Consider the following 26401-nt stretch of genomic DNA (forward strand, 5'->3'; position numbering starts at 1 on the left):
AAATAACGATGTATCGTTACCCAGAGTTGTCAAATAAATGGGTGCTTTCTAAGATTCTTTTAAAAATAGGCGGAAAATGAATTTCATTAGCATCATGAGGAACAGGAATGTAAGATATTAGGAGGTAATATTAATAATCGGCGTAGTTGCGTTCGTGTGTGTATATGTGTGTACGACAATACGGATCGACAGAGAAGTACAAACTTCTTTTGTTTTCTGAAGGGGAACTGTCAACGAAAGTGAAATTAAAGTATTTTTTCCGTTGAATCAAAGCCCTGATTTATCGGTTTAAAATTGATTTATCCCAGCAATTATGCTTTTCCGTACCTTATAGTATAGGACTTTTCGACTTAGCTTAGTCCCAAGAATATGTGGTTAACATTAAAAGCATCATTGCTGATAAACCCTGTATAGATAACAGAGTATGAGATCTCTGAATTGCGTGAACCGATTTTGACGATGGGCTCAAATGGAAGCTTTTTTAAAACCATTTTAAGAAATGTTTTACTTAAATCATGACAATTAATCGTTCATGGAAATAAATCGGTTTGAAAATTGGGACGGCCAAACTTGCTGTATAAGTTACACGATAGAGCTCGGTGGTATAGACATGTCATTATCTACTTATATATGTACTTGCCTTCGAGACACTACCGTGTCTCTTGATACGAATTATTCATGATTATTGGTAGTCAAAACATCAATTTTGATTGTAAAGAGACGATTGTCATGGAATCAATTGAGTTAAATTTACATTTGTTAATGATAATTTTTTATTGAATAGGTTTGCGGTGTATACTATTATTAACATATTCTACTTTCTTTATTGGCAGAATATTTGAAAGGTTTTAGAAGAAAGTCTGTGGGGGGGGGTTATTGTGGTGTTATGAACTTAGTTAAGTTTGGGAAAATTGAAGAATTAAACGATTGGATTGTGTGATTTCAGTAATTTGTTGTAGATTTGGATGTGGTCGATCAAGTAAGTCGAAGAGGTGCTGTTCCGCTAGCTCCTAAACAAATCATAATAAAAAAGGACGATAACACAGATAAGTTTAATAGAAACACCTTAAAATAGGCATTATGTTTATTATTCAATACAAATTATACCAATTTGAAACCCAAACACGTTTTTGCTAATTATCATGGTACTCTTATTTGTATTTAACAAATTTTTTAACCAATACAGTTACTATTTTTTGGTCTAGAAGTAATTGAAAATATATTGAAATAAGTAAATAGAATAGCAGCAGAAAGTCGAGCTTGTAAATCTTCCTTATTTAAATTGTGTGACCACTCCACGATACCCCAATGAGATGTCTAGATAAAAAAATGATAATTATTAAAATTTTAAAGAAATGTAAATTGTATAAAGAATAATATACCTGAAATTCTTCTTCTAATCGTGATAATTTTACTGCTTCTTCAACATTAATTTTTCTATCAATGGTAGCCAATGTTAAAATTACTGACTTCAAAGCATCGACACCGCATAAAATACCTAGTTAAAATATTATATTATAAACAACTTTTTAAGAAACATTAAAATAACACAAAAGAAAGAAGCAGAAAACACTATGTTACACTCTATCCGGCGAAAGAGCATCATTACTTTTATACAGTCGTAATACTTTAACCCTTTCAGGGGCACATTTTTCTTCTTGACATATATTTAAAATCATAGGTAGAATAAGGGTCTTTGGGTTTGCTGAATACGAATATATAATCAGAATTACAAAATTAATGATGGCGGATCCAATATGGCTACTATGTTTAATGCGGTAACCGGCCATAGGTCCTACAAAATTTTTTAAGAGGAGTATCCTTTCTACCTCTTCTATGAATATGATTGATGCGGGATGCTATTCGCGCAAGCGCACAATAAAATTGAAGAAGCTCCATGGGAGAGAAGCAATTTCATGTTGCTTTTAATGATTTAAATAATATTTGTATTTACCTAATGTCAAAATTCTTTGCGGAAATGGTTATGATAAATGTCAAATCAGAAATCAGATAAGTATTTCATTTTAAATATTAAAATAACACTTATTTAATCTAAAGAAGTTGATTCTTTACTCTATGTGTGTTACAGATTTGCTTTTATAAAACTGGATTTGCAGAGGAATACAAGAATTCTCAAGCTCTACCAAGATATATGAATCAATGGATAGCTTTTGGAGTGGTGCTTTCACACAAGTTTGCAAGGGAATCATTGGCGAGGAGATGGCGTACAAAATTCACCATTTCTTCAAAAGGAGAGGAATTTTTCTCGCATCAAACTCTCTACAATCCATTCAAGTCCGATAAGGCTTCTTGCTTCTCATCAAACAGTAATTTTAACATGTCAATGTAAACGTTGTGCGATACTTTGTGTTATTATCTCCTTGCATATTTTAATTTTATTTCATTTATGAAGAAGTTGATTTTTTGCTCTATGTGTGTTATAGATTTGGTTTTATAAAACTGGATTTGCAGAAGATTACAAGAATTCTCAAGCACTACCAAGATATATGAATCAATGGATAGCTTTTGGAGTGGTGCTTTCACACAAGTTTGCAAGGGAATCATTGGCGAGCAGATGGCGTGCAAAATTCACCAATTCTTCAAAAGGAGAGGAATTTTTCTCGCATCAAACTCTCTACAATCCATCCATGTCAGATAAGGCTTCTTGTTTCTCATCAAACAGTAATTTTACCATGTCAATGTAAACGTTGTGCGATACTTTGTGTTATTATCTCCTTGCATATTTTAATTTTATTTCATTTATGAAGAAGTTGATTCTTTGCTCTATGTATGTTATAGATTTGGTTTTATAAAACTGGATTTCCAGAGGATTACAATGAATTTTCAAGCTTTACCAATATATATGAATCAATGGATAGCTTTTGGAGTGGTGCTTTCACACAAGTTTGCAAGGGAATCATTGGCGAGGAGATGGCGTGCAAAATTCACCAATTCTTCAAAAGGAGAGGAATTTTTCTCGCATCAAACTCTCTACACTCAATCCATCCTTATCAAATAATTAAGGCTTCTTGTTTCTTATCACACTGTAATTTTAATATTTTTACTGTGTTTTCTTTAGAAATTAACCATTTCCATATTTAATGTTGGCAGTATTATATGTATCATCGATCATTCTTAAGTAATCATATTGTTAGTCTCATTATTCGAAATGTTATTAAAAATGTCAGCATTTCCCATCTTGCACGAAGAATTCTTTGAGCTTAGTTTTAGTATTTAATTTTAGTGCAGTAAAAATTAATTTGTTTATTAAAACCTTTATGTATTATAAAGCATTTATATTTTTAGAAAGCACTCAATTTTACCACTCACAACGGAAAACAAAAGGAATTCTTTGTGCAATAACTGCAAGGGTTGCTTTTAGTACTCTAGTTGTAATGAAAATTAAGATATCATGTTTTACTGAATCTATTGCCTTCGAGTTTGCCAAGCAGTTATATATAAATAGGTTTTAAAAGAGAACACAGAATATAGTGGAACATTATTTTTTTTATTCAATTTCTTCAACTGTAACATTTACAATTAATATATACATACATATAAATTTTTACATATAATAGAATGACACTTTTATTTGTTAAAAATTTAATACAATAATATTATTTTTGAAACCTTCAATTTCTTTGTATCTTGACTTAAATCTAAATAAAGACGATCAAGCTGTTTGTACTTCAAATTTGTAAAAAAAATGACACAGCTTTTATACTTTTCTTTAAATTATTTTCTACAATTTTCCTATAACATATATTTATCCAAGCATGAATCCTGCATAGTGAATAAGAGATATATTGACGTCTGAACATGCAAATAAAATTACTTCGAAAACATAAATATTTTATCATTCGAACACTTATCGGAAGATGTAGAAGAGGATTTTCAAGATTATTAGAAAGCTTAGAAGCAAAATACCAATAAAATATATTATAAGGAGATTAAATGTTTTAGATAATATATACAAAAAAGGAATTAATAATATACATAGAAATTTTTAGTTGATCGTCTTTATTTAGATTTAAGTCAAAATACAAAGAAATTGAAGGTTTCAAAAATAATATTATTGTATTAAATTTTTAACAAATAAAAGTGTTCATTCTATTATATGTAAAATATTATATGTATGTATATATTAATTATAAATGTTACAGTTGAAGAAATTGAATAAAAAAATAATGTTCCACTATATTCTTTGTTCTCTTTTAAAACCTATTTATATATAACTGCTTGGCAAACTCGAAGGCAATAGATTCAGTAAAACATGATATCTTAATTTTCATTACAACTAGAGTACTAAAAGCAACCCTTGGAGTTATTGCACAAAGAATTCCTTTTGTTTTCCGTTGTGAGTGGTAAAATTTAGTTCTTTCTAAAAATATAAATGCTTTATAATACATAAAGGTTTTAATAAACAAATTAAATTTTATTGCACTAAAATTAAATACTAAAACTAAGCTCAAAGAATTCTTCGTGCAAGATGGGAAATGCTGACATTTTTAATAACATTTCGAATAAGGAGACTAACAATATGATTACTTAAGAATGATCGATGGTACATATAATACTGCCAACATTAAATATGGATATAGATAATTTCTAAAGAAAACACAGTAAAAATATTAAAATTACAGTGTGATAAGAAACAAGAAGCCTTAATTATTTGATAGGGATGGATTGAGTGTAGAGAGTTTGATGCGAGAAAAATTCCTCTTCTTTTGAAGAATTGGTGAATTTTGCACGCCATCTCCTCGCCAATGATTCCCTTGCAAACTTGTGTGAAAGCACCACTCCAAAAGCTCTCTATTGATTCATATATCTTGGTAGAGCTTGAGAATTCTTGTATTCCTCTGCAAATCCAGTTTTATAAAAGCAAATCTGTAACACACATAGAGCAAAGAATCAACTTCTTTAGATTAAATAAGTGTTATTTTAATATTTAAAATGAAATACTTATCTGATATCTGATTTGACATTTATCATAACCCTTTCCGCAAAGCATTTTGACATTAGGTAAATACAAATATTATTTAAATCATTAAAAGCAACATGAAATTGCAACTTTCCCATGGAGCTTCTTCAATTTTATTGTGCGCTTACGCGAATAGCATCCCGCATCAGTCATATTCATAGAAGAGGTAGAAAGTATACTCCTCTTAAGGATGTTCTATCCCAAAGGTACTATTCACACCGGCGAATGGCTTAACGCGTATAGTGAAGTTGTGGATGCAATTTAAGCTTTTTGTAATAACGGCAACAATGGAAGATGAACACATGTTTTTCGATCTTTATATTGTACTACTTATCCTATTATTTTTCGCATCCACAATTAAAACATATAATTTAAAATGTAGATATACAAATTTAAATACAATAATAATTTGAAAATATATATTCTCCCTCATTACTAGTATATATATGCGCCGCAGTTGCGCGCGCATATGCGACGCTGCCATATTCATTGTCTTTCACGTTTATCGTATTACAATAAAACTTTGAATTACATTTTCTTGTCAACGGTACGTATCATATTTTTCATTTTTTTTATGTGCTGTTAACAAGTATAATCCGTAAACATTTCTTTTTTAACAAAAAATCTAAAGAACCGTTTATCTAATATTAGTAAAAATGTTGTCTTTTTAGCAGAATCTTCTATATGTTCCATAGTAAAAGTAATAACATTGATATTGAATTTCTCTAGATAGAAACGTGTCATCAATCTCAGATTTGACTATCGTGTCAATATTATTATATTTAACCCATTTCAATTAAAATTTAAACAATCTTATGAAAATCATTTTGGGGTAGAACTTCCTTAAAAAATTTTGTAGGACCTAGGGCCGGGTACCGTTTAACACACCTCTTCCCTACTTATCACTTTTTAGGCGGGAAATGTTATTGGCATTCGGCTCTAAAGCTCTTCCCGTGCGCTAAATGTGTAGTGGGACAGTGAAATTTGACTACTATTAGGCTATGGCTAATATAATAAGTATGATACTATGCATTCAAATGCTACATATTTAAAATTAATTAAAATAAGTTATATATCATTAATAATAAGTAATAAGTAAATTTATATTGCAAGAATCCAATTTTTAACATTTTCAATCATTTTTATGAAAAATCTAGCGCTTGAAAAATTTTTGAGAATAATATATATTATAGTACTCTATATAGAATATAAGCAAAAAAATTATTAGACTTCTAGGATTTTCCGCTCAAGAATAATCGATTTTTTTTTAAAAAAAAGTGAGTTTTTTGTGATTAAATTATTTATAATTATTTCAAAATAAAAAATTTACATACTTTTCTATAGGAAACTTATAATTAGTCATGCCGAGAGTTTGAAAAGTATCTATAAGTATCAGGATACTGAAAAACACGTCCGTTATAAACAAAAAACTGAACGCAAAAAGGTGGTAAGTATACTTATCACTGCCCCTGAAAGGGTTGATACACAAATCACCTCTGAATGGTTACATAGTGTGCCTATAGACCAAGTAATATACAGGGTCTTTTCCTAACAGCGGAGCATAGGAGATTCGTGTTAGTTGACTATAGCACTCGGAATGATGGAATCTGAGAGCGCTGATTAATCAATATTACGTAGTACCAACAGATAATAGGCCGTTACCAATAGTTGGATACAAAAAATGAGATTCATCCGCCATATTGGTGTGGAGAATGTTTACATGCTAATCCTAGCAGAAAGAGGTGTAAAATGGAGAAATGTCAAATGGTAAAGTTACTAAAGTAAACATTGAAAATAATGAATGGAAAGTACGAATATTCTTCATTTTCATTCAAAGTATTCAATTTTTACTTTAGTAACGACAACATTTGACATTTTTCCATTTTACACCTCTTTCTGCTACGAACAGCATGTAAACATTTCTCCACACCAAAATGGCGGATGAATCTCATTTTTCGTATCCAACTATTGGTAACGGCCTATTATATGTTGATACTACGAAATATTGACCAATCAGCGCTCTCAGATTCGATCATTCCGAGTGCTATAGTCAACTAACACGAATCTCCTATTCTCCGCTGTTAGGAAAAGACCCTGTAGTTAAGTTTGAGGTTATATTTGATATAAATATAATGGGCAAACTGATGGTACTGTCACATGTGATACTGTTCCTACAACATAATTGATATGTTTCTAACTGTTGAAAGATTTAGAAGTTTTTGTATTTGTGATTTGTTCTATTCAAAATACAGGTGTAGAGCACTTTTAACTTTATTTTTACATTTTAGCTTGCTCCTACAATGTTCTTTTTTTCAGCCAGATCTTCATGACCGTTACACTCTTTCTACTGTTCAAAAAACCCCTGCGTTGCAAAACCTCCGTTCATCCAGTTCATCCTACACGCATGCGCATCCCACGGTCCGCCAATTAGAACTTAGTAAATTACTTTCAACATTAACCATAACATTTTTCCATTCGATTTTTATTAAAAATTTGAACTAAAAAAGATATTTTTGTTTTTTGCTAATATTTTCAAAACAGTTGAACCAATAAGTAATGGCGTAATGGCTGAATTTTATAAATAAGAAAGACGAATAAAATGAGATATCGGATGATCCGATCAGATAATTATAAGACGAGAAAATTCGGAAAAACTGGAAAATTGGTACTGTTTCTAAAACCTAATAATTCCCCCATTTTGTAACATTAAGAGCTAACCTTTCAACAGACACTAGTAATTTATATTTACTTTTTGTATGATAACTTGGAATATTGTAAGTTAATTACTTTTGGCGCAATTGCAATTTGTACTATTAATGCACTATTTAGTGAAGGCTCTCCTTGTGAATTGGTTTGTATGTACTATTTCCATTTTCAAAGCAGATTAGGAAAGTAGGAGTTAAGCACAACAAAACGTATAGCTTTGTATAGCGCTAAAGTGTTGATAAAAAGGCGAAAAAAGCCTTTAAAAATTACAGATGTCGGTTAAACGCTCGAAAGTAGATCAGTGGTAGGGGTAGAGCACCAGCGAAGGAATGACACGTACACAGGACGTGTCAATGGTGATGCATACAGGGTCATTCTCTCTAACGGCGGCATATAGGAGATTCGTGTTAGTTGACTATAGCGCTCCGAATGATAGGATCTAGGAGCGCTGATTGGTCAATATCGTATAGTGCCAACATGAAATAGTCCACTACTAATAGTTGAATACGAAAAATGAGACCCATCCGCCATTTTGGTATAAAAGTGTTTACACACTTTTCGTAAATAGAAGCAGAAGGAAATGATTGAGCTGTCAAAAGTAGTGATTCAGATTAATTTGTGATAAGTATAACTTTGGCAAATAAAAGTGATGATTGTAATAAAAAGAGGAGATAGGGATGAACTTGGTTTTCATAAAATTTGTTATTTAATGTATTAACCATGACTGACTCAATAAGGACTTAAATATGTTTTTCTTTTATGTCAATGGATAACATCTGATAGGTCATTGTGTCCACTGGTATAACAAGAAGTTTGAGTTTGTTGTTACAAAAATACACTTGATTATTAAAGAGGATGGAAACGCTGTAATGTCAGGCTTTGACTGAATTCATTGAGTCAGTCATGGTTAATACATTAAATAACAAATTTTATGAAAACCAAGATCTTCCCTATCTCCTCTTTTTATTACAATCATCACTTTTATTTGCCAAAGTTACACTCATCACAAATTAATCTGAATCACTACTTTTAACAGCTCATTCATTTCTTTCTGCTTCTATTTACGAAAAGTGTGTAAACACTTTTACACCAATATGGCGGATGGGTCTCATTTTTTGTATCAAACTATTGGTAATGGCCTATTTTAAGTTGGCACTATACGATATTGACCAATCAGGGTTCTTGAATTTCATCATTCCGGGTGTTATAATGAACTAACACTAATCTCCTATGTCCCGCCGTTAGAGATTCACCCTATATTTAAAAAATATTACTTACCTTTATTATGACTTAACAATTATTTAATAAATTAAAATATTATTTTAAAAGAAATATAATATTCAAATACTTATTATCGTTGCTTCTTTTATATAACTGAGTAAACATGACGCGAAAAAAAATAATAATTAGATATTCAATTTCCAATGTTGAGCTAAGCCAGTTCTCCTGACTTTATTAATGCAGTAAAGGTCGTAAATTTGATTTTTGAAGGTCACGTCTATGGTAACTTTTGATCAGCAAGTAATCATCTATATTTTTACAAAGTTTAAGCAAATTTCACCGAAACCCAATTTCCATAATAAAATTACGGGGTCCGTTTCTTCAACCTTTACAAATATTTTGCTCTTAGTCCCATATCGATGCCAAACTTTATTCCAAAGTAATAGCATTTATAATAAAAGTGCGTATTGGTTCGAAAGGGCCAAAAGAAGTATGCCAGGTAGGCAGGGATCGTCACGCTGCATTCTCTCTTTTTGATAGTGTTCCTTTGTAGAAAATACATATTATGAAGCAGGAATAGCTGATTAAAATTCGTTAAAATGAATTAATCTTTCATACTAGAAATTCGTTGTCAAACTTTAAACGCGATTATGTCGAAAGTACATTTCTCAACCTGGTGTACACGATATTTCGAGTTATAATTAACAAAATGGCTTCATATTTGATGTATATTTTCCGATGTACGTTCTCTTCCATGTGACCGTTCTGTTTTTCAATATTTTTTTTAGTGTAAAAGTATCGATAATTCTAGTGCAATTTCTTGTTGTTAAAAAATCTTACCTTAAATTGAAAATATTTTTTCTCGAAGACTATAAAAGATTTGAAAAAACTGAACAGTCACATTTTGCGCACTACTTTATAGTTTATAAAAAAAATTATTTAATTTCAGACCCGTGGTTCTCCCAGAATCGTGTACACCGTTAAAAGTCTGGCCACTCATGGCCGTGCCATGTGCGCACGGTGCCCGTATCAATTCCGTACCGTAGCACGGTCATGTCACGGATGAGGAATCGTTGTTTTGATACCTGTGCGGCGTGTCCGCACCGATATCATACTGTGCCACGTTGTCTTGATAGAGAAATTTATACTTGCATAATGCAATAATGCGCGGACAAATATTTTAGACAATTCTGTAATATTTATGTCGAACATGATTTGCATTGATTTTGCTTCCAAGAATTTAAATAGAGAAGCTTATTGTTGAAAGTACCTCGACCGTCAATTTTTCGTGAGCAAAATCGATGTAGGCCAAGTATGTACGAATTTCTTACAGAAACCAAGCGATTGCAGAGTTATTTTGTTTTAAAGTTTCATGGTAACTAAGCGGTGTATGCTTGGAATATTGAATTTAATCAAATAATTTTAATTCTTTAAATAGACGTGGAAAAGCTGATAGAGGAAGTAAGGAAATATCCTGTGCCATATAATCAGAGAACTGAGCAATATAGAAATGCAGAATACAAGGATAGAGTGTGAAAGAAAATTGCTCGTGATTTGCAAGCAAATGGTAAGTGGATATTCTTTTCACGAATATAATAGGATAATAACTAATAATACTGCTTAACATATTATCATTTTAACAACTATTTTTAATAGTTCAGAGTAATTTTTGTTTAAATTAAAACAAGTAAAGGAAATATTAACAAAATTTTATTAACTGATCTATTGTCTGTAACTAATAATTGAAAATCATTTTTAAACTAACACCGCCCTTTCCTCTTGCCAATCCACCCTGCCTTCTTAAGAATTAAAAAAAGTCATTAACTGTTCGCGCACGGAAAATGCATCATTTGTTGATTTGTCGTTAATTCGAGGTAGCTCTATTAAATTTGCTGACATGTCGAATCTCCATTATTTTTTTTGCCAATTTCAGTTAGCGCATAGCCTTCGTGTTTTCTAATATAATTATGCAACACACATGCAGCCAGCACAAGTGTTGTTATATTTTCAGGTGTACCTTGAAGTCTTCTATTAAATATTCGAAACTGTTGTAAACTACCAAACGAGTATTCGGATATTCATCTTGCCCGACTCAAACGATAATTATAAACTATTTTGTCATCTGTTAAATTTCTTCCCGGATATGGTCTTATTATATATTGTTTTAGTGGAAATGCTTCGTCAGCTACAATAACCATTGGAAATTCAATATTTAAATCTGGTAAAGCTCCTTTACTTGGAATGTTGAGTTTGTTATTTTCCAACAACTTCACTAAATTTGAATTAGTTAAAATGCCTCCATCAGAATTTTTTCCATAACCTCCTATACGTCCACGGCAATAAAATTATAAAACGGATCAACGAGAGCTGGAAAGTACAATAGAGTAGCATTTCTTATAGTTGTAGTAAAGACTTCCTGAATTTTTTGGAACTTTTATTGTAATGTGTTTACCATCTAAAGCCCCTATACAATTTGGAAATTGCCATCTTGACCAATATTCATCAGTAATGGCATCCCATTCGTTTCTGACGGTATTGGCACAGCTTCATTTAGCAGATTATCCACTATTATGTTACAAGTATTATTAATTATTGCTGCCACGGTCGATATTCCCATTCGGTAACTTAAAGAAATGGTTTTAAACGAATCACCCGTAGCCATAAACCTAAAAAGGAAAATACATTTTTAACAATTTATAATGATTATAATTTTATACAATTTTTCGTTTTAAGGTGGAACAGAAGCATGTAAGAGAAAGTGGAACTCAATCCGTGATCAACTTAGAAGAACCCTTCAAAAAAGGAAGACAGTATCTGGATAAGCAGCTATATCTCAGCGAAAATATATAAATATGAAAATATTTTGGAGTTCTTGGTACCCCATTTTGCCGAAAGTGAAACAATTTCTAATGTACTATTTATTGAAGATTATGAGGTGGAAGAGAGTAATGTAGAGCCTATTGATAGCGCTTTCGAAGAAGGCTTAGTCGAAGATCCAGAACCTGTAGAACTAAGTGGAGAACTAAGGGAGCCTCGAACGCAGACATACCTAAATAGTCAGGAAGAGATGAGTACTACTAGAATGTCAATTAATAGTGAGAAGTTTGTTAGGCCTGGATTGAAACGAAATGCCTAGCAAAAACAAAATTCTCAAGAATCAGTTTCCAGTCAATTAATGGCGTTTATTTTAGCCGAGGAGGAAGCTGACAAATAAAATCAGAAATTAAGGAAAGTTACCTAGGAAATAGAAAAGCATTCTGTTGATGCTTTTCTGGCTGGTATAGCTCCTGTTCTGAAGTCCCTTAACCCTGTGCTTCTCAAAAAAGCTAAAAGCCAGATTTTCTCATTAGTTCAGGAATATGAACTAAAACATCTAATGGACCTTCAAGAACCATTAGTTCATTCCCCTCTACAGCCTCCACTCTCACCAAAATTAACAACGTTAGTATCAGCCGCAACACCCTATGCATCACCTTACAAATATGATGCCAACAGTCACCTAGTATTCTATGAATTAGGGAATACATTAGAAAAATCCAATAACAATATTACAAATAAAAAAAATTGTATATTCACAAGGGAAAGAATCAAGAATATTAAACGATCAAAATCGAGTGAGAGATAGAAGAGATCAAAATCATACTGAAGATCTGTACTAGTATTATTTGAAAGCTCGATGTTATTATAAAAAATAGTTACAAATTATGCACATAACTTTCTATTAAAATATTAAAATAAGTTTTATTTATTAATCTGTAAAGTTGGAAATTATTTCTCATAAAATCATTACTTGAATTATTAAGAAAAAGAATAATTAAAAATTAAAAACTAGCCGTAAACACACTGCTAGCAGTTCTTGCGGAGGAATTGCTAGGCTCCAAAATGTATCATTATTCTTTAATCTATTTTGCAATTTGCTCAATAAAATATAGAATGTAGACTTTATCAATCTAAAATACTCGTAAAATCTTCTCTCGTTATTCAAAATGAGGAAATAATGTATGAAATTCTCCTTCAGTGAACCTAGTTTTCCAAATGCTCTCTGTCCACAATTTTTTGTTAAGTTTACGAGTATAGTTTTCATTCTCTTTTTCTTCTTCACTCAATGCTATAGCAATAATGGCTAGCTCTGTAGTATTAAATTTGGAAAACATTTTTCTTGTTTTTAAGGGACCGTGCTTTGCAAATTTCGGAGAAACTTGTGCAAAGAAAATGACGTATAGCAGAATAAAAGCAGCTGCATAGCAACAAACCAAAGAATGTGTATTGGTACATATGTATACTATCAACATAATTAATCGGTAACATATTTCATTTTTTTAACTCTTTTCGTTATATCTATATACACAGTTAAATACTTTCTTAGATTATCATATTGTGTTGACATACAGCAGATATATTCTTTAAGTTTAATAAAATACCCAGCTAGTATAAATGAGGTTCCATTTTATCAAAACAAAAATGTATTTTGCCTATTCTCTTTCAGAATTATAAAACATTTTCTAAAAATAATTAAGTAATTAAAAAAGAGAAGAGAACAATTTTCTTCCCATAAAATGAAGCTCATTTTGCTCTAGCTGGGTACTTTATTATTACATTTAGAGAGTACAATTGCTGTAAACAAACATAATATGACAGTCAAGGAAAATGTATAACTATACAGGGTATAACAGAAATGATATTTTTAATTGTAACCACATATTCTTGGGACCAAACTAAGTAGAAAAGTGTTATACTATAAGGTCCGGAAAAGGATCATTGCTGAGATAAATCAATTTTAAATCGATGAATCAGGGGGTTTTGATTCAATGGAAAAATTACTTTACTCTCACTTTCATTGACAGTTCCCCTTCAAAAAACAAAAGAAGTTTGTACTTCTCTGTCAATCCGTATTGTCGTACACGCATATACACACATTCACGCAACTACGCCCATTAATAATATTACCTCCTAATGTCTTACATTCCTGATCCTGGTGCTAATGAAATTTATTTTCTGGCTATTTTTAAAAGGACCTTCGATAGCACCCATTTAGTTAAAAAGTCTGGAAAATAATACGGCGTTATTGTTAGAGTAATTTCTAAATCGTTTTATCTTTTCGGTAATGCGACTTCTGAACTGCTCTAAGGTAGTCAAGAAATAAGTATTATATTCACAAAGCCATTATAAGAAATTGTATTTTTTCTTGATTTTGAATCCCACTGTTTTATCAGATAGAGGAGTTCGCTGCGTCATTGGAAGAGCAAAATGATTTGAAATTTGGTTTTCAAGTAAAGCCACAGTTTTATTTCGAAATTTCGGCCTAATAAGTGGAGAGCCTGAAGGATTCCTTTAAGAATAAATGAAATTTTTTTCATTTTATGAAAGGATAAGCTACAAAATTAAGAATAATTTTTTGTTAATGCTGTAGATTATTATTCATATTCTTTGCACGTTCTTAGGTACGAGAACATTTCAGATAACTTAGTAAATACTTATGCTTTTCTCTTTTAAAGTTTATTACGATTTGCTTGCTGAATTGTAAAATATTTCATTTGGTAACCTTATCAACTTCTAGTCACTATAAACTTGAATCTGGTCTAGCAATTGACTAGTTTTACTGGCAAGTCCATTTAGGCAGACACTATGTAAAAATGCAAAAACTATAGAAAATCTATGGCATAAAGAAAATCGTACGACCTTTGGTTGTCTAGAAATTATTTTTACAATTAAGAGTATTATCTGTCTCCAGCGCGCCTCTTTGCACTGCCGATCCACTACCCCCAACACCGCGCTACGCAGCGAGCAGATTGCCAACGCCGGGCGCGCAATTTTCAACAGATTCTTTTTAGTCTCAAACCATATCAAATTGTCCGAAGATGCAGAACAAAATTTAAGTGATAGAGTGATATGTTTACTACAACTGTGCCAAATTTCACGTTCAGAAGTCAAATAGCTTTTACGTAATAATTGATTCATTAAAAGTTAATGATCTCGGCTGCTATTGGTCCGATCGTCATGATTTTTCTTTTAAAATTCATGGTTTTTTATAAACAATGCAATAGATTTTATTGCAATCGTTAAAATTCAATATTTACTCAAATGCAGACCGTAGCCACGGGTTTTTTCAGTTAAAAAAAGTTTTTTTTATTATTTAAAAATATGCCCTTTTTACTGTTGATTAATAACGTTAATACCAATCGATTGCAATTGGTTTCATTAATTTATGACCGCCAGGAAAAAATTGGCAGCTACTTGAAGTTTTGACATAAACAATTTTGCAATACGCTACCATTTAGAGATTTGAAAAAATGGCCTAGACACTGGATTGAGAAAATCGGAAATCAACATTGGAAAGGCCAAAAATCGCGTCTTTTTCCTATTGATCATGATGATAATTAGTTTACTTGGGCAATTTTTAATTGCAACAATACATATTTAATGAGACCCCAGTGTTTTCCGTTTGAAAATATATCAATTTCCTGAAATTATTGACATTTTGATATGGCAGTGGTTCCCATCCTGTCGCTGTTTGGTCTGCTAGTTTCAGCTTGATAACCCAAGCAGGAATCACCAGCCATGGAAACGTGGCCAATCATTGGCCCATATATGACGAACAATAAACAGTTACCATTAATAGGTTGATTATCGGCTAACAATAAATGGCCAAGTAACAATTTTTATCAATCGGCTAACGATTTATTCATTAATTGTCCAATGTTTGCTAAAGCGCTGGCCGAAAATATTTCACTTAACCTTAAAATTTTTAATTAATCTGAAACAGTTATTTCACATTAACGGTTTATTTAAATCTTTATAAACTTTCAATATATTTTGATTATTTATAAACAATATAAATCAATAGGTAATTTGAAATGCCCGTTTAAAAATGAATTAAAAAATGTAAAAGAAATGCAATTATGGCGCCAATGTTTTCCCAGACATTGACGAATTAATAGGCAAAACTGGTCGGTGAATTAAAATTGTACGTTAACCGTTTATTATTAACCGATAATCAGCTGATCAATGGGAACTATTTGATTTATGATATATGTAATTATAGTTTTGGGGGGAAACTTCAAAATTAAGTGTAATATGCTGTAAGTTATATCGTTTAAGCATATCCAGATAGTCTTCTCTTCTGACGGCTAAATGGTCCTTTATAAAGTATAAAGTATATATACATAACATTGTATACACGCATCTGTAGCATAGATCTAAAAAATTTCAACTTTTTTTTTTAGGAGTTAAATCTCTAACCTACAAAGATTTAAACCTTTTTTTTCTTTTCTGTGTCCATTATTCAGTGAGAAAACTGTTCAGTATTCATATCAAGTAGTTATCGAATTGATATCAATATGACAGTATCGATATCAATTCGATCATGAATTGACATTAAGATTGAACAGTTTTCTGACTGGCACTTGGTAGTTGGTACTTGGGAGTCAGTTGTACTGCTGGCACAAGACACATATGCTATTAAACGGTTCTATATTTAATTTATCATTATGTCCCAAAATTATAAAAGACTTAAAAAACATCGCGAATTAAAAAATACCAAAGACGATAGTGAACGATCGATTAATGAAGAACATAATATGAATATTTTTGAAAGAGAAGAAAATGATGCTATTCAACAGCAAGAAGAGTTAGATTTAAACTTGGACATTGAACAAGGACCCTTGATGCCTAGTGATGATAATTTATCTGTCTCTTCTAATATTCCAGTCTTAAACTATTCTACATCCGAAAGTTCAATATTGGAAGAAGATATTGAAAAGATAAGCATTAATGAAAAACTCCGTCAATGGGTTTTGCAAAATCAATCTACATTATGCTTAAATACTGTTACGCAATTATTATTGATACTTCGAGAGGAAGGACATGCAACATTACCGAAAGATGCACGTACTTTATTAGGTACAGTTCACCACCGGATTTTGGAACCTATGAAAAGTAACCTAAACACTGAAGGTGAATATGTTTATTTGGGCATAGAGAAGAAGCTAAACGCTATAATTCCTACCAATTATGATCAAACAGAATTAAAAGTTCTTGTACACATTGACGGTAACCAAATATATCATAATTCTAAAGTGGAAACTTGGCCAATAATTATAAGTATATTTGATTCAAATTACATCACCAAACCTTTTCTTTGTGCAATTTATTGTGGAGATTCTAAACCAGCCAATATAAGACATTATCTCTATGATTTTATTAAAGAAATAAATAACCTAACCACAAATGGCCTTAACATTAACGGGAAAAATATTGGTTTTAAACTATTAGCTATAATAGCTGATTCTCCAGCACGAGCTTTCATCAAATGCATCAAACCTCCAGGATCTTTTTATGCATGTGAAAGATGCGAAATTAAAGGCTTAACTGTTGGAGAAGGTAGGAATAAAAAAAGGATATATCCATCGATGACCTGCCAAAAACGTACAAAAATGTCGTTTAAGAACAAGCAACAGCTACAACATCATAAAGAAAATATACAGTCTCCTTTAATAGAGCTAAACAAATTTGATCCTGTAAAATCTGTGGTTATAGATCTATGCATCTTTTTTTCCTGTGTGCTATGAAATCATTGCTTGAAAAATGGGTACAAAGAACCAATGTTGCACGCTTGAAAAGGTCGAAAGTTATTCTAATGGGGAAAAAACTAATTGCATTGTCCCGTGACGTTCCATCGGAATTTCAAAGAAAATGTTTTGACATATGCCGAGTATCTCGATGGAAAGCAACCCAGTTCAGATTTTTTCTTTTATACTGCGGTCCGATAATTTTAAAGGATTTATTATCAAGTAATTATTATAAACACTTTTTATTATTTTTTGTTGCATGCCGTATTTTACACAGCAGTGATTTAATTAAATCACATAGCTCTTATGCACGAAATTTATTAGAAAAATTCTTTTATTTATTGCCATCATTATATGGACCTCAATCACAAGTACTAAGTATGCATTATCTGATTCATGTTACTGATGACGCTGAGAACTTCCAAACCAGCTTAAGTAATTTATCGGCATTTTGGGGAGAAAATTATATTGGTGTTTTTAAAAAACTTGTAAAGTCTCCGTTCAAACCATTAACACAGATAATAAACAGATTGGACGAAATTGAAAGAGGACAAGGATGTAAAATGGTTAAAAAAAGGAATATAGATAAATATATTTTAGACAACGCAAAGAGTCTTTATACATATAATGGAAATAATTATTATTATATATCTTCCATTACCGTTAATGGTTACAAGCTTACATCTAGCTCCCCAAATAATGTAGTACTACTGAAACACGGAAAAATAACTAAAATAAAACAATTATTTAAAAAAGAAGCAAATGGGAAGATCTCGACAAAGGATAGTGATTTCTTTTTTTTGGCATGTGAAATGATAGACCAACGTGACTTATTTAAGTACCCAACTTCTTCCATTGATGTTGGTGTGATTAGTGGCAGCCGTTTTTCGGAAGTAGAGTACCTTGTACCTATTCAAGAAATTAAATGCAAGTGTGTATTGATAAATGATTGAAATACATGCAATTTCACTACTTCATTAATAAACTTAGTAACAGAATAAATCAATATACTACATGCTCTGTGAAAATCTTATACTATTCTATAGCAGAAAAAGACGACGATCAAATTTTCCGCAGGGCAGTACTATATGTTAAACTATGTGACAAAAATAATATAGTTCGTGCACTTACGGCCATAACATTGGGCAATGTAACTAAAAATAAAAAAAGAAGTTCAGATCTGTACATGCGTATATGTGGTTCTTGTTTATTTCGTGGCTTCACTGACTTCACCATATAGTGTGTGTGTGTGTGTGTGTGTGTGTGTGTGTGTGTGTTACAATCATCAAAAGATTTTTAAGTAATATAACAACCGTACCGATCCAACATCTTTATTACCCATTACAGAGTTTTAAAAAAATTCATTTTTTAATTTATCTATAATGGGTGGTAAAAATTATTCTGTAATTTTATTTTTGCCGAAATCTAAAACCGGCCAAGACATCGTGGAGCTTGTCCCATCGAAATGGATTGTAGAAGAAAATGATTCATTTTTCTGTAAATACCCACAAAAAGAAGATTATACCAAATTGGCATCATATATAAAGCAATCATTAGATGCAGATTTAGATTGGAAAGTATACCCTATTGAAATATTAGCAACTGCAAGTAAGTTAAAGCAAATCATTATATTTGTATTAATATTTAACTTTTATACAAAAAGCGGTTATCAAATAGCTACAAAAAGAATATTCTCTAACCTATACAATAATTTATATATTTTTTCAGAATCATATAAACAGGGTTGTCGAAGACTCAAAAGGTCATTTACGACTACAGAAATTTTAAGTACTGAAAATGAGGACCCTGCCAATACCTCTCCTACAGTGTTAAAAGATGCTGCTATAGCTGCAGAATTGAAGAATATACCAACAATGAGCTTCTTACAAAAAGGGAGAACGATAAGTTGTGATTTAATGGAAAATATAAATGAAGGTAATTTTAAGTTTTATGGAAATCATGCAAATATTTCACCTATTAAATTATTTTTTATCTTGAATTTTAAAAATTGATATAAATTTTAACAATATAACAGTAGTGCAGTACGTTTTGGCAACATTCATTTTATTTTACTATTTAAAAATGTTGATACTATTTCTAATTTTTTGAATACATATGTTTCAAGTAATTAACCTAACTTTTCAGGGAGTTTCAGTTCCAGCATTATTGAAGCAACTCAGAGACCTCAAGAAACAGTGCAATTTGAATGTGAGTAATTTTCAGATTAATCTAAATCAATTTTCTAACCTATTCATATTATGTAAGCGTGTAATATATGTAATAATGTATCTTCTTTACAGGTTCTTACAAGGAGCTCATAGATGAAAAGTTCGCCAAACAGACGACAATGATTATAAAAGCTGTAGAATCTTGCAAAAGAAGTCTGCAGTATGACATCAAGAACAAGATGGAAGAAATTAAGAATTGTATTATTGCAAATAGTACAACAGCAGTAGTACCGCATCAAAATGCACATCAAATCAGAGAACAGTTGGGCTTTAATTTACCGATCAGCTCCTTGGATGAGTTTTTAAAAGTGGAAAGCAATTTGGAGAACTCATCATCTATGAAAGAATCCTTGGTAAGTAATCAAAGATGAAAAGAACGAAAAAGACAGATAAACGTTGACAATGTAAAAATAACTTAAATATTGGTTTTCAGATGGCTTTCTTCCGTATCACAATATTAGGCTGTACTACTATCAGGGATTGTATACGCAAGATATTGGTTGTTACTATTACGAAAGAAGTGAAATTGCTTTATTCTGCAACTGGTAAACTAATACGAGGAGCCGGCAAACGAAATTTTAGTTCGACGCAGATATTCTTATGTTTAAAAAGTACGTATAGGATCAGGTTCTATTTATTTATTGTGTTTAAACTAAACTCCGGGCTTTCAATTATCTTAAGAAATTGATAAAATGAAATTTAAAATTTAAATATATGATTTTACTTTATTCATTACTTCATTTGCCAAGCTTATAGTCAAAATATTTAAAAATTTAATTTAATTTTTACCAAATCCGATGATAAATTAAGGGAATCCAAATCAAAATCTAAATTATTAATTTTTAAGTTATTGATTTTTATTGTTACAGATATTTTAACTGAAAAGTTTGGAGACGATCCGACATTAAAAAACCTAACAGGACAAGTAGGGCGATGGATAGCTGTTGCACATGACCGCAAAGGAGGCCGAAAACTAAGAGCTACAATGCAACAAATTATTGATAACCTCGACGACCTTGACGCATGAGTTTATTCAAAGAATGCGTTCTGTTTGTTCATTTGTATAAATATTAAAAAGATTTGTAGCTGTTTCTAAGATAAACTTCCAAAAAAGAACCATTCAATAAATATGTTATCATTAATTAAATATACTGAATCCATTAAAGGCCCAATAATTATTATAATGCTTATTCCATTCGTGCAACTGATTAACGGTCCATTTTATTTTACCATATATTTCCCATTGATGGCCCATTAATGATTAAAATGATTAGCCTATTATTGCAAACAATTCATGGCTCAGCTTGTCATCCAAAATATGCTCCATTAATGGTCCAATAGTTTTTATAACAATTGGGTAATTGCTTTTTCCAACTACTGGACCCATGTTATCATCCAGCAATTAACCATTAATCTGCCATTAATGGCTGCTTTAATCGGCCATTAATGAACGTATATGGGCCAACACTCTGCCATTACTGTCCCGTTTTTCCATTTCTGTTTGGGAAGTAGAGCTATTCCCGCTTTGGCCTCCTTTCCTTTGAAGTAGACTAACTTTACCGCCTATCGATGGGAACAACACGCGGCGTGTAGAATGTCACGCCGGACCATTTTCACGGCGTGTGGCGCGTCAAGCCACATTCAAATTCTGCTCCAAAACTCGAAAATGGGATTGAAAATAGGCAAGCGGCGTGAAAAGTGGCACGCCAGAGCACTATCACAGTGTGTGGCGCGTCACGCCACACGCCGTGTAATGGCACCTTGATGCGTGTTAGAACGAGTCAGAGGCAAACGACGGCAGTTCAATTCAGCTAAGAACGCTGATGTGAATACTTGTATAGAATAAAGAACACGAGAAGAGGTTTTATGCCGAAAGGCTTTCCTACCTCGAACATAAAGCTCAATTGTAAGTTTGATTTTTTATTAACCCTTCCAAATGCAGAACGTTTCATATATTAACGGAAAGGGATAGACGCTAGTAAATAGTAGAGTCCCGGTTTTAAGAAATTTAAAGAATTGTATAAATAACAGTGCAGTTTAAAAAAAATTAATTTTGATGAAAATTTTGAGTTTTAACCATGTATAAAAAATGAACGCGGTATCCAATAAAAAAATCCTATGCTACATCTTTGATAATCTAATAGAGAATATGTGGTTTAACTTCTATAGGGCCGGGATTTCTGTTAACACATTATCTTTGGAAATTGGGTTGAACATAGTATATTTTGCAACTAGTGTGAGAAGCATGTTTTTTTAACGAGTATCAAGAGACACGGTAGTGTCTCGACGGCAAGTACACGTGTATATAGTCGAGCGCTACCGTGTAACTTATACAGTAAGTTTAGCCGTCCCAATTTTTAAATCGACGTATCTCTGTGAATTATGCATTTTCACGATTTAACCATAGCATATCTGAATAAGGTCTTCGAAGAGCTTTCGAATGAGACCTCGGACATTAAAAACGGTTCACGCAATCCAGAGATCTCGTACTCTGTTGCCTATATATATATACCGAAATATTACGATTCTTCTTTTTCTCCTTCAATCCTCGGCGGATGTCTTCGCCCTGAAGTTAGTCGCTTTGACGTCATTTTTCTACTACTGCGCTGCCAACCAATTTTTGACTATGACAGTTTTGCTCTCTTTAATGATAATGAGGTTGTATTTAGTATTGTCTCGCTCGAATTTTGATCTGACGTATTGTCAACTGTGTGTGTATCTAATTAACCTGACGCAGTGAGGCTAGTTTGTGATTAAAAGTGTCAATTTAGCAAATCCACAAAAACTTCCAATTAATTATAATAACAGGAACCAATAATTAGATAAGTATAACATTCTATTTTACAATATAGAATGCAGTAAGCTTTGTGGTACCTTGTGAAGTTTCTTTTTCAGATTAAATGAAAATAAAACAGCCCCTTTTTCATTGCGGAGGATAGAACTGATTGGATAACCTGAGATTTATATTCATAACTTTGATAATGAAAAGTTTACGTTAAATATTAATGTGCATCAATCAGTATAAGGATTATATTAATAGGTAGAAATTGTTAAGGTATTTGAAAATCATATATGCTATACTTTAAGGCATTAAAATCAATAACAAAATGCATGTTTCAATTTTTCTTTTTTTTAAATTAATATGGATACTAAATGTCCTAAAGATTATATCCTACATTTGAACAATTTTCCTGGAGACAATAAAACTTTCTTATTACTATATACGATTAGAGAAAAGTAGATGAATATTTGCTTAACGTTTTATATAATATTCAATGATAATATAAAAGAATATTTACCTCTACACCTCTCTAATTAAAGTAAAAAGAAATTATTATCGTCTCCAAAATATTGTATAAATTTGGTATATGTTCTTTCAGAAAAATAGTATGAATATGTTATTAATAAATAATAATCTAGCATTCCAGATTTTATAAAATAAATAGTAGAGTCTGTATTTTCATGAAAAGAAGTCTTTTGCAAAAGAACTGTAGTCTATTAATAAGCACAGTTAACTCTACGTATAATTTTCAAAAGATGATAAATATATATAATAGTGTCAGTAATATCGCATAAGCCAAGAAAATTAAATGGTACAGCTAGTAAAATATTGAAGATTAAAAAATATAAACTGTAGAAATAGCTGTTCATCTATTACCAAAATTAAATTAAATGGTTGCGAAATTAATAGGATATTTGAAAATATCACATACTGTACACCATCTTAAACAGAACTAACTATCAAGTTGGATAAAAAGTAATAAAAATGGCTTTTGCATTATGTATGGTGTATAAGGTAACAATAAAAGCATCTTTGAGTTGACTTTAAAAAATTTTAACGAATAATATGTAATAAGTTTAACAGATTTCAGAAAATATATTAAATAAAATATTTAATAACTAGCAAAAATCTACTAGATATTAGGCTATAAATTTCTATGGACATAATACGTAATGTATTTCTTTCATTTCTTATCTAGCTTGTGCAATTATTAAATTCTGTATTGAAGTATACCAAATTTAAAACGACAATAAAATACTCTAATTTCTGTATGAAATCTGGTGGAATGCAAATTTTATGCGTAAGACCAGACCCTGCAAAAATGTCAAAAAGTAACTACATTTTCATCAATGTTATGAACATTTAAAGCCTTAAGGTCCATTTTCCCTTCAAAATATATAAAAAAATTACTAAATTCACATCATGATGTGAATTCAGGGCCTTGTATATTAATTTCTTTTCAAAATGCATCAAATTTGTATTAATTAGCATTTTATAAGAAAAACTTGCAGGTTATTTTGGGCATAAAATCTTGGAAATATAATTCAAATATAGTCAGTGAATATTATGAGGGAACTCTCCAAAAGTGTAATTATGATACAAATTCATCATTGCATTATTTTGTATTTTATTTAATAGATTATTAAGTTAATGTCTGAATTAAAATTTTAAATTTTGTAACAATATGGACATTGGAAAATGTTTCTTTAGCTTTTATTAATTAAAACAATTATATACTTTTATTTTCTACATTCTTACAAAACGTTATAAGATCCCACAAAAAACAAGCTTCGCTTGTAAAAAAAGGCGGCAAGTACATTAATCGTCTAGCATAAATAATATAAAATAAAATATTCGAATTAAAAAAATGAGTGAAATCCAAATGTTAGGACAAGTATATATTTTTACTGTAGCAAAAGTTAAAATTTCTAAAAAATAATAGTAATACAACAAAGTTACTTGCCGGGCCCATAAAGTTCATATCTAAATGGATATCTTACAACACAAGCGTTGCTTCTCATAATGTCAAAATGTGGCTATTTAATGCCATTGCATACAACGGGCCTGGCAAGTAACTTTGTTGTATTACTATTCTTTTTTAGAAATTTCAACTTTTGCTAGAGTAAAAATATATACTTGCCTAATATTTGGATTTCACTCATTTTTTTAATTCGAATATTTTATTTTATTATATTATTCATGCTAGACGATTAATGTATTTGACGCTTTTTTTTACAAGCGAAGCTTGTTTTTTGTGGGATAAAGTTTGTCGCACGAGCGTAGCGAGAGCGGCAATCACACGAGTTAAAGTAGTTATTGTCGATTTGCAAAGCCGGCAAATAATTATCAGAGAAATATATGTTGTTCTTCGAACTTCAAATAATTTAATACATTTTTTTGACTTACACTGCAGGCCAATAGTTTAAGACCACTTGGTAAAATAATCAAAAAGACAGGCTCTCCTTTATGTACGTGTAGTTTGGCAACCCTAAGAGGTAGAACAAATTTGAGGATATTGTCGTGATGCTTATTAAATTCCGCGTCCTACTGCATTAATTTGACATAGAAAAATCTAATGGGTGCCTGTATTAAAGGAAAGGAACATGACAACATTTTTTACGTCTCCACATTTATGGATATCAATTTTCAATTCTTTGCACCGCTTACATTAACTGTCTGAGGCATTTGAAATTCAAGTAGGTGAAACCTTGAATTTTTAGCTTTCATTCAAGTCCAAAAACGTTTATAAATTCTTATTAGGTCCGCAGTTATTTGATAATTAATAAAGCAGTGTTCGGCCAACATTTTTTCCGTAAAATATTTGCTCGCTAAGCTCTTGAAGCAAATTCAAGTCTGTATAAATTATAGGTGCTAAAAAGGGAAACCACGTTTAACTTTTCTTTCATTTGATTAACAACTTTTCTATGGTTTCAAATAAATAAATGCAATGCTTTAGTACAATTAACACATATTTATACTTTTATTGATTGAATTGGAACATCTAGTACTATTAATAATCAAAATAAAAAAATTAAAAGTGGTACCCGTTTGGCACCCAAAATTTTTACTGACCTGAATTTGCTTCAAGAGCTTAGCGAGCAATTGTTTTACGGAAAAAATGCTGGCCGAACACTGCTTCATTAATTATCAAATAACTGCGGACCAAATAATAATTTATATATGGTTTTGGTCTTAAATGAAAGCTTAAGTTTCAAGTTTTCACATACTTAAGTTTCAACTTCGTAAGACGATTACTATAACCGGTGCAAGCCATTGAATTGGATATCCATATATTGTAAGATATACTTATGGTTCCCTCCTTCTGAGCGAGATAGCGCTACATTAGGAATAGATATATCGATAATTAACTATCGATATATCTATATCGACTACAAAGAAGGGAGCGGATGCCTCTAGCGCGCCACGCTTGGCGACATGTACTTGCCGTCGAGACACTACCGTGTCTCTTGATATATGCCAAATTAAGATTTTCCTCCTTCATAATCTTCTTCTCCAGCAAGAATGTATGTCTCGGGTTAAAGATGGCCGCTAACGAAAATGACGTCATTTTCGCAGCCCCCTTCCAACAAACTATACTCAACGACAAAACTATAGTTATCAATTGTCAAATAAATCAATATAATCGATATAATTAATTCGATGACTACTGTTAACTGTATAATGTGAGGTTATGTGTATTTAATGCAATGAGGTTGTTCATTGTGTTGTGATAATGAATACGTTAACTTTTCAAAATAACAAATAAATTCAATCAATAATGACAAAAGAAGTCGTCAATTATTAGATAAGCAAAAAATTGTATTTTATAATACAGGAGGTTATATACTTTGTGATACTTTATGGAATTTCTTTTTTAAATTCAATTAAAATAAATCATTTCTATTTTCATTACTGA

The 26401-nt window shown here is 31.2% G+C and overlaps 2 protein-coding genes across 3 annotated transcripts in view; one reads left to right on the forward strand and one right to left on the reverse strand.

Annotated features, from left to right (window-relative positions):
• Positions 1-1066: 1066 nt before the first annotated feature.
• Positions 1067-26401, reverse strand: part of l(2)k14505 (ATP synthase mitochondrial F1 complex assembly factor 2 homolog l(2)k14505) — a 39088-nt gene continuing 13753 nt past the window's right edge. For both annotated transcript variants that reach the window (XM_066737294.1, XM_066737292.1), the window contains exons 5-6: positions 1383-1498; positions 1067-1317 (exon numbers count right to left, since the gene is read on the reverse strand). In XM_066737294.1, the coding sequence (XP_066593391.1) occupies positions 1174-1317; positions 1383-1498 (260 nt within the window). In that variant the 3' untranslated portion in view covers positions 1067-1173. The remainder of the gene's footprint in view (positions 1318-1382; positions 1499-26401) is intronic.
• Positions 16396-18428, forward strand: LOC136779737 (uncharacterized). Its single transcript, XM_066737497.1, is given in 2 exon segments — positions 16396-17443; positions 17446-18428. Coding segments are annotated over 2 exon segments (2031 nt in total).

The sequence above is a fragment of the Prorops nasuta genome, unplaced genomic scaffold (genome assembly GCF_024137725.1).
Source record: "Prorops nasuta isolate Cenicafe-Biocafe unplaced genomic scaffold, Cenicafe_Pnas_1.2 PNAS00017, whole genome shotgun sequence".
NCBI lineage: Eukaryota > Metazoa > Arthropoda > Insecta > Hymenoptera > Bethylidae > Prorops > Prorops nasuta.